The following is a 9,851-nucleotide window of genomic DNA, read 5'->3' on the forward strand; positions in this document are numbered from 1 at the left end:
CAAAATATAACGCAAACCTTCTGTAACACAGGTAATTTGAAGCCCATGCAATTTAAGTTGGACCAGAAATCAGGACAACAAACCTAATGTCACATCTGCCTCCTAGTGGCAGTGATGATGTTCTGTACAGGAGGAGGTGCCTTATTGTGAAGTTCATACAGACAAAGAATGAAATTGGAAATAAAGTATTAGTTAATGGAAATTAAAGGAAAAGCAAATCCAGGTGAATCCTTTTCCATTTTTATTGAAATGAACTCCAGTTATCTAAAAAAAGCTTAATTCCAAGTTTGCCATCACTGGAACATCACAAGGCCAAAACTTAGCTATGCGCCAAAATAAATGCTCGAATTAAAAGATTTGTACAGTATAATGGTCAGTCTTTAAAAATAAAAACTGTTAACAAAACAAAAGCCACAAGAACACTCAGGTGCACATACTGTATGTGTGTGTGTTTGCTTGTCTTTTGTACAGAGATGTACAACAGATGTACAGAATCATTTGTGAGACTCACTGAGAAATATGGACATTTACCAAAAGGACAACCTGTTAAGATTACATTCTTGTAAGGTTCACTGTGTTTGGTTTGATTATCGAATCCTCTTCTGCTGGCGCGCGCGGTAGATGTCGTGTATGGGCGGAGCCACGGCTCCTTTGTCGTCCTCCTCGTCGGAGTCTGCGTTTGGCCTCTTGAGCGACTTGGCAATTGCGTGGTTCTCCATGGGTCCGTTGCCCTCGCCTCCAGCATCAGGCTGCCTGCCAGTGATCAGCTCTATAGCAGCATCAACAGCTAAGGAGAGAGAGAATACATCAGTTAGTAATATGTTGCCGCAATATATCTGTAAAATCTTTAATGCAAGTTTTTAAAGTCAGCATATTCACACTGAACCAGATCAAAGCAATAGGCCATGACTTGTTAAGTATGTGCATAAGCAACTTACTCTCAGGAAGTATGCATCTCCTGAATGTTTCCATGAGCTCATCCACTTGAACAAACGGACCCTGCAGCGAGAAACAATCACAGACTCTTTAAATCTCAGTAGAAAGAAGCTGCTGTGTCCATCTAGTATTTATAATCAGTGATCTTGATTATGTTAAGCTGATGATGCTCACAGTGAAGCATGTAGGTGGAGGGAGCAGCTTCATTAAGACCACAGCAGCTGGGGGGACTGGGAACACTCCACCAGGGACGGGGTGTAAACCTGGAGCTGTGGGGAAAAACACAGGAGATGAATCTGTGTGCATGAAGACAGAGCTGCAACAAATCAGACTTCAGGAGGTTTAGAACAGCAGTACATACGGGCAAGGTGGCGTGGCTGGAAGGGAATCATCTGATTGGTGTCAGGTTTGGGATACTCGGGTTTGCGGTCAGCGTCGTCCTTCAGTGCAGGCGCAGAGGGAGCCACCACGGTCTCTGGAAGCAGCGCTGCCAGTTTGGCACGAGACACATCCTTCAAACGCGCATGGGGGGAAGCGGTTTAATCGCAGCTCACACGAGGAGGCGTTAGGACAGTCAAATGCAACATCACACACCTTGTATCCAAGGGCTTTGAGTTCACTGGTGGAGCAGGGGTACAGGTCCATGAACTTGTACCTGTCTACGAGCAGAGCCGTTTCTTTGCCCTCATACTCATCCTTGAACGCGGAGAAACGCCGGCGCTCTACTTTCAAAATGCTGGCCAGGTCTCCTATGTTGCTCTCAAAGGCCAGAAATCGAGCCCAGATCTCACTGAGGAAACACACAAGCGCAAGTTAACAGACATCATCAGAAATCCAACACAGACATACAGGACATGCACAGATACATTACCCTGACTTTTCTGGTGACAAGCTTCCTGAGGTGAGGACACGCTCAAACAGGACCCTAGTGTTGTTATCCTCTGGAGACAAAGAACAAAGCAAATACAGGGTCATCCATGCGCATATAAAAAGCCCAATCAGTTACTGTATGAGAACAACTATTAAATGCACACACAACCTACCATTAAGGTGCGACAGGTAATCAATATAAGCCAGTATGTACTCTGGAATGTCGCCATATTTTTTCAAACCGAGCTCAAAGATCTTGAAGGCCACTGATTTATCCTGTAAGGCAAGAAGAGATGTTTAAGGAATGTTTGTTTGTACTCGAACAGAAACCACCCAAACATCTGACTGTGACGCTGTACTTGCCTTGCTGCAGTAGTATTCCATCAGCGCTGCGGTGACGTACACGTGGTGACGCGTGCGTAGATCCTCTCTGGCCTTCTTGAAGATGGAGCGACCTGACTTGATGCCCTCCGCCCTCCTGGCAAACTTCATGTACTGGATGTAAACAAGCGTGGGGTCGATGTCTTCGATGGCCAGCAGTTTGTTGTAGATGCTGTGCACCTTCTCATACTTCATACGACTCTACGGGCACAGAAAAGAAATGTACAGGCTTGGAACAGTCTGGTCGCTATGGTTTCTACTGAATATGCAACTGGACCCTCACTTCTTCGTAATCGGCAAAGGCAAAGTACAGGAGCATGTTCTTCTTCAGAAGAGTCCCGATGGCACGTTCATAGATGTTAGCTGCCTCATCACTGAAAAGCTTGGAATTATTCATATCCTGGAGGAAGGCATACATTTAATTATAATCTTTAAAGTGACATTTTACTTTCTGTAAAATACTCACAGATCAGAGCCACTGAATGCTGTTGTTTCTTACCCCTTTCTCTGCTAGCAGTTTGCTGGACTGCTCCAGGTACTGTGCTGCCTCGTACCATATGTCTGGATGGTGGCCCAGCACCAGTAGGCACTGCTCGTAGGCGAACATTACTGCAACACAGAGCGCAGCAACAACTGACGTTAATAGCAGCTTCTTCAAATTATTACTCAAGCCTAAATTAAGGACTGAATGAAGTGTGAAGCGACGCCCTCTTGTGGCGTTACTCAGACAAATCACCTCTTTTTGTGATGAGAGTCTGGTCTTCTGTGCGTAACGGGTTGCTTTTTTCCCACTGGATGTACTTCTTCCACATTTCCACTTGCTGGGCTTCCTGAGGTGAGTTCTGGGGCGGTACCGAGGGTGCGTTCCTGTCCAGCCCCTTCATCACAGTCTCATACTCCTGAATGTAGGAACAGCACCACAGTCTGGATTAGTTCACTAGAACACGTGACCGCGTGTATCTGTGACGCTGTGTTCAAGGCCTCACCTTTGCCACTCTTCTGGCATTCATGTAGTCTCTGCTTCGATCCTCAATCATCTTTTTAGCCAAGTGCACATTAATGCCCTGTTCATGAAACAATGAAGAATGTACTCATTCATCACTAACAGTGAACACATTAGGTAACACGCAGGTAAGTGGATGTTCCTCTGTCACTGGCTTAGTTGCAGTAAAAGGTTTAGAACAGGGTCAAATAACTGTTTGTCACAAGCAGCAGTGTAGTCTGCAGGTAAACACCTGTAGAGGCTGTGTCATGGCCTTTAACCTAAATCTGCTGTAGCTGGTTTAACTGAGGCTAAGATGAACTGAAGAGCCAAAGTTTGTAGTGCGTAGGCCTGTGTGCCTCTCTCACCTCCTCATATTTGCTATAGTCTCTCCAAAGTTGCTCGATGTTGATCATAGGGTTCACGCATCCTCGCTGGTACACCCTCCGAACCGCAGTGATTCGTTGGTTCTCTGCGTATGAGCCCACGGCTTCACTAAGGAAACCCGAAAGGTAAGTCTCAAACTACAATTCAAGGTGATTTTCTGTCACAACATCATTTAAAAATCACTTACACTCCTTTAAGGAAGTTGATATAGTCTACCCAAATCTGTAAGAGGAAAAGAATGTTGTTATAGTACATACACACATACAGGTGCTGCATGAAGAAGGCTCCCAGATCTGTACCTGATAAGACATTATTTCCATGCCAATTTTATCAAGGGCAAAGTCGTAGGCCTGGGCCATCTTCTCTCTGCGAGTAAAGACAAATAAATAGACACACACCAACACACAGTATGTGCATTTTAAGAGACTGGGCATGCTGTCTTACTTGTAGCTTGGCAGCTTCCCTTTGGTCTCTCTGACATACGAGAGGTAGCATTTCCACAGGTCAATGTGCAACACTTTCATTAGGCACCGCTGAAACAACTACAAACATATGAAGAGATGAAGTGAGTGGATGCCACAAACACAACGTATCTTGTGTGTGTGTGTGTATATATATATATATATATATATATATATTCAAATATACTTTCCACTTAACGTAAATATCATTTTAAAGTGCCAGGACTGCCAATCCCACACACAGATCCTAATGTAAGCCTTATGGTAGTTGTGGGGGAGAGTCAGTCAGTGCACAGAGGGTTTTTTTTTTTTTTTTTGCCACAGGCCTTATAATAGAGCTCAGGCGTGGCCTACATCTCACTGAACTCCTCTCACTTCAAATGACTACACTACAGTTTGAAGCTTGAAAACAAATGTTTTGAAGTGTTGAGCTGACATTCATGCAGAAATTGAACAAAACTAACATTTTAGAAGAGAATTTATTCGAAGTAATATATTTATAATCAACCTCTGTAAATTTTTGCACATCTTGCAAGCTCCCCCAAAATTACCTGGATTAAATGCATGTTTTTAGTATCTACACAGGGTTCTGTCTCTTCAAGCCTACGCTATGCCCAGTGTTTTCACAGGTTTAGGCATCAAGATAAATCACTTTCACTCCACCCTCATCTGAGCCACAAAATACACCAGTCATCCGTGTAATCAGCAGGGATCTCAGTTGTAAATACACATTCAAAATGCATACGCATAAATAATTCAACTGGACTAATTGCCAGGACACTTACCTTTTCTACCTTGTCATAGTTTTTAGCCTTGATCTGCAAACAAGAGTGTAAATGCAATGTTAATACAAACAAACCCTCCAGACTTTCATAAAGCGTAACAAGAGCATGCAAACATGCAAATGTTACCTCAAACACAGGCTCTCTCTCTCTCACACACACACCTTAAAGATCAACAAGTGAATTTCACACAATAATGAAAAACTACATTTAAAAAGGGGATTTATTATTTGTAAACTGTGCCACAGAGAAAACAGCAGAGATGACATAAACATTACGCTCAACAGCCTATGTAGATGTAGTGCAACATTTGTCTTATGCATAGAAAATATCCTTCGTTCACAATTGTTGCAGAGTGTGTTCTCCTAGTAAACAGGGTTGCAGCCATGAGTGTCAACAGTCTCAGCAACTGTAAAATCAACCCAAGAAGCCTTTGGACGTATATACACCTATGCCACTAGACACTGTAAACTCCAATAGTAATGAAATACTATTAATCATATGGCACAGAGAATCTGAGTTAAGAACCACATTTGTTTGGGAGTTTCCTCTGGCCTGTTCTTTGTCCCATCACTTGTCAACAGTCCTAAAGTGCTCAACAACAATTATGTGAAACTACAAATGTGTAACTAAATTGCTTTCAAGTGCAACTTAAGAATTTAATACATTATGACCAACACTAGGAAGGAAAGAATGAAAAGATAAAATTAAAACAATGTTGCTCAACATGCAAATGAACAATGAATCTCTGATTAGAAGTGTCGAGTTCAGGGAAGAATAGACCTTTTTACAATAGTTGACGCTAAACAAGGTTAATAAAGTAACTTGATCAGTGCGAGAAGAAAAGTGCGAGAGTCTTTCAGAATCTATGAAACGGGAGCTTTTAATACATTCAGTGTAATGCTACATAAAATGGATGAAGTATATGTACTGGAGACAAGTTGTGACATTCTTTTAATATGCTAAATCAATCAGGTGAGATGATTACAAAAATCTATGAAGGGTCCTAGTGGACAGGAAGAGTATCAAAAATTACAAGACATCTACAACATGTGTGTATGATTTTTGAAGCAGACTGGAAAGCTTTGTTTCATATGCAAACAATGAAGGCCATATAATAAATCTAGAATAGATGTAGATGCTGACACGCACAAAGACTTAATTAAAAGGGAAAGTTAGTAAGTGGTTGTCGCAAGCAGAAACAGATGAGTGGAATGAAAATTATGAGCTCAAATTAGTAGTTTTAATATTAATGCAAAAGGAATATATTTATCTAGAAAATGCTTAATGATGCACCACAATCCAGCTGTTACTAGAGAAACTTGCATATGATTAAAAAAAAAGCCACATTTCCTTAGTGAAGCTTCAAGGGTTCACTGCTTTCTGTCTTGATGTAATCAGTGCATTACTTTGTGACAGAACAAGCTGTCCAAGCCATCAAACGTAGACAGAAAAAATATTAAAGACTGCAGAGGTTGACATCAACATGCTCATCACACCCTGAGTTAACAACACGCATGAGGGGGCCAATTTGAGCATTATGTCCCTTGTGTGCTGTCACCCTCCACTTAGGGACATACATCCTTGTTCTTCACTTGCATTTTGGGGAATGCAGTGTGCAAAAACATCTTGTCACTGAGCTGGGGGACTCTATAGTGGGCTTTGAATGTGCAGCTCTTGCAAATGAGGCCTTTGTAAGACCTCAAGAGAAACCCACACACTATGACATGAATGGACTATGCTCTTTGAAACTGCTTCACATTTTGTGACCAAAATAAATTGGCAGGCTGAGGGATTTGCACCCCAGGTTGGTAAACTTCAATTGGTCTCCCACAGAAAAGAGCAAAATATAAATGCTAATGAACATACTTACCAGGAGAAAACAATGTATAGCAAACTAAAGTGTTCAGCAAGCACATGCCTTTCCTTTACAATGCTAATAATCATTCCACTATCTGCTCCTTAACTGTCAGCAAGAAAAAAAGTTATAAAAAAGGCACAATCTGAGCTCTAACAATGCAAAAAACACATTACTAAATGTGTTTTCACACTGAATGTATTTCAACTTGCCAAGAATGTAAAGGTGAAGCTCTGTGGTTAGCAGGTAACACCAAGAGCTGTCTGGCAACTACTTACTAACTGCAGTCCTCTTTAGATTTGACTATAAATAGCTTTCAAATGGGGTTATAAATATACATATCTTATATCATGTCAGATATTCTAAATCTAATGTACATGGAATCTACACAATCTTATTTTAACTGGAGCAGGATTTAACAACCAAGATACTAAGTCTTTCGCCTACAAGAGACAAAGCTTCATTGTAGGTAATGAGTTACTATGTTTTAAGTTCCCTCTCTAAAGCGTTAGACAGAAACATCATTATTAGCTATTGTAACAACACTACCTCTGTGTTTTAGCTTCACTAGGCTGGGGAACCTGTCAGTAGCAGAGGTTGACATCAAAGCTTTACTAGTACAGGTACTAAGTTCCATCTTTTAGCTAAATGCTTACAGACTGTTGCTAACAAGCCTTGTACACACCTAGAAAAGGCACTAACGTGCTCTTTTTACATTTCACAACTGGTGAAATATTTTCACGCTATTCTTATCCTAGCTGGTAAAGACTAGGAGAGTGAATGATGTGGGGGCAGGGGAAGAGTAGCTTTCATCCTAGGAAGCAACCCCACAACAGCCTCTACATGTTGCTTGAGTCAGTTAACGCCACAGAAGTGATGTAACTCCTGTGGTAATTGCTTTTAGCTAAAAAGTAAATTTGGACATTTCGGAGTTCATGCAAGCACTGTGTTTTACACCAGTTGCAGTGATCCCCCACAGTCGTGGCACAGTGAACTTTGCCAGGTTAGCAAAAGCGATGTGAAAGAGACAATGAATTATGCTAATCAAAAACAATGCCTGTTGGGGACCTCAAAACAAAATGATCATATCTGGATATATTTAGGGGATTGGGGAGAATGGTCAAAGAGAAAAAAGGGCCACACAGTACATAACTTCTTTTATAGAATTACCCGAAAGAAATGACACAGGAGGCAATAAATTGACACGACAAGTGAAGAAAAGGCTAATGCACTCCAATACCATTAAAATAGTTTTAATACTGTTGCAGACCAAACATGCAACAAATGCATTTACCCCATTTAAATACGGCGCAGAAAAAAATGTACTGTTTAAATCCTGGGAACAAAAGACTTTATGAATAAGAAACTTAAGAGCTAATTTCCCTTTTGTGTGTTTAAAGGCACAATTCTTGTTTTGTCTAGCTAGAACTGGAGAGAATAGTGTTGTCTGACCACTCACAAGACACCTCTAAATGTGTAATCAAGCGGTTTACATGCTTTTGGCCTTCAAATGTCTTTAGTATTCAGTCCATACCCAAAATAATATACTTACAGGTCTATAAATTAAAAACAAGAATTGTGACTTTAAATGCATTGAAGAGACAGTTTGTTTGTGTGAAAATCACATTGTTGATCATGTTTGTAAAATTCCCTGCCATGCATACTTAGGAAAAGAAAAAATATTAACCTCAGCTTCAATGAATAGTTTCCAGAATCTGCCAGAACTTGGGAACTGTGTGACAAGTCGCTCATATGTCTTCCTGGCTTTATCTATAGGTTGATTCTGAAGGAGGAGAGTGCATTTACATTCCACACTATCAAACATAAGCACCAATCATGTGAAAGATAAGTGATTAGTATATAGGTATCTAAACCCCCACCCTTCACCCCCGTTTTCTAAACCCCAGGAATGCAACTCTGTGTCACTAAACCTGTGCTTCTCGAATCAGAATGCTCCATGCGTCAAGGTCATATGGGTTTTCTTCCAACTTCTTCTCTGCCTTCTTCACCTTCTCTGGAATATATTCTGCCGCTGCCTGCAAGACATCACAACAACGAAGAACAAAGGGTTATGCAGGTGGAGAGAGTTGCATTACGTCGTGATAGTCGTTGAGTGGTGACGCCTCGTCGTTCAACACACGCATGTATATACACACAGTGTGTGTCTGTGTATGTATATATAATTCATTAAATAAGGATGGGCTTTAGGAAACATCAACCGTTTTGCCTGTTGGTATTTATTCACAGAAGCAAAGGAAACAACGTATCGTGTTTAGCCACTAGCAAACACGCGGCTCAAACGTATCGTGTATATTCTAGTCTAGTCTATTTTACACACTGCCTAGCTACGATTACGTCCTTCCAGCTGGATGCAATACAAGTGTCCAGCACGATAAAACTAAAAGCACTACAGCCGAGTAAACTGACTGCTGCGGCACGTTAATATGCAAGTTGTGTTAAGTTAGCTCCACGCAAAGTCGGACAATTAGCTAGCTAGTCAACATGGCGTACCGTTAAAGCGGGACAAACTTAACAACTTCCCACAGAAATAGCGAGCTGCATGTATTTAACGAACAGGCATAAATGGTATACAACGTACAACACTATGTAAATAGTGCAGCACACTGCACTGACTTTATTACAATAATAGATAAGCGCGCTAAACGAGCCGAGCGTTTCAGAAAGGGTTAGCTTGTCCCTCAACGGAGCTGCATGTAGCTACCTGGTCGGCGGCTCCCTCGGTGGCCATGGCTGGGTGGGTGTTCAGATTTAGAAATGTAGTAGCAACTGGACAAACGCTAAAATAATAACGTGATGGCAAATTATAAACGACTAGGTAATCGGCATAGCGTCCAAGGGTTGATCACATTACCCTCAAACAACTAATTACTGAGCGTCTGGCCGATATCTCAAAATGGCGAGGGACAGTGTCTTCCGCTTTGCCAGTAGCAACAAGAGCAACTCTTCCGGTTGCCTTCAAATTAAAACACCAGTTGCCAGAACGTTTTACTCTCGTCCTAAAATGTTTGGCCCTTCTCCACAAAAAAGCGCACAGTGCAATATAATGCACCATGTCCACATATAATAACTATAATAACTAGTTAATGAAAATACAACTATCCAGTAGATCTATTTTAACTCCAGTGTCATTATGCTGACGTTTGTTTTCATCAAGCTATTGTTCTGCTTTTGAG

General features: G+C 41.3%; 1 protein-coding gene across 2 annotated transcripts; it reads right to left on the reverse strand.

Moving 5' to 3' along the window:
* Nucleotides 1–228: 228 nt before the first annotated feature.
* cstf3 (cleavage stimulation factor, 3' pre-RNA, subunit 3) lies at nucleotides 229–9,617 on the reverse strand. Of its 2 annotated transcripts, none has more exons than XM_029144822.3 (20): nucleotides 9,380–9,617; nucleotides 8,589–8,693; nucleotides 8,345–8,440; nucleotides 4,803–4,835; nucleotides 4,001–4,098; nucleotides 3,856–3,922; nucleotides 3,744–3,778; nucleotides 3,538–3,664; nucleotides 3,174–3,251; nucleotides 2,924–3,086; nucleotides 2,687–2,796; nucleotides 2,471–2,587; nucleotides 2,170–2,388; nucleotides 1,980–2,082; nucleotides 1,814–1,877; nucleotides 1,531–1,726; nucleotides 1,298–1,448; nucleotides 1,111–1,205; nucleotides 939–999; nucleotides 229–787 (listed from the first exon to the last, which is right to left on the reverse strand). In XM_029144822.3, exons 1-20 carry the CDS (start codon nucleotides 9,404–9,406, stop codon nucleotides 588–590), a joined length of 2,145 nt encoding a protein of 714 aa, XP_029000655.1. In that variant the 5' UTR covers nucleotides 9,407–9,617; the 3' UTR covers nucleotides 229–587. The 2 variants fall into 2 exon arrangements, with proteins under 2 accessions (XP_029000655.1, XP_029000654.1); XM_029144821.3 differs by having other exon boundaries at nucleotides 1,808–1,877.
* Nucleotides 9,618–9,851: the final 234 nt, after the last annotated feature.

The sequence above is a fragment of the Betta splendens genome, chromosome 3, assembly GCF_900634795.4.
Source record: "Betta splendens chromosome 3, fBetSpl5.4, whole genome shotgun sequence".
Classification (NCBI taxonomy): Eukaryota; Metazoa; Chordata; class Actinopteri; order Anabantiformes; family Osphronemidae; genus Betta; species Betta splendens.

Coding starts and splice junctions, on each gene's coding strand:
- cstf3 (XM_029144821.3), bottom strand. CDS start 9,406: ATGGCCACCGAGGGAGCCGCCGACCAG. Junction 3,779..3,855: donor TGGAAATAATGTCTTATCAG/GTACAGATCTGG, acceptor TTCCTCTTACAG/ATTTGGGTAGACTATATCAA. Junction 2,083..2,169: donor TGGAATACTACTGCAGCAAG/GCAAGTACAGCG, acceptor CTTGCCTTACAG/GATAAATCAGTGGCCTTCAA.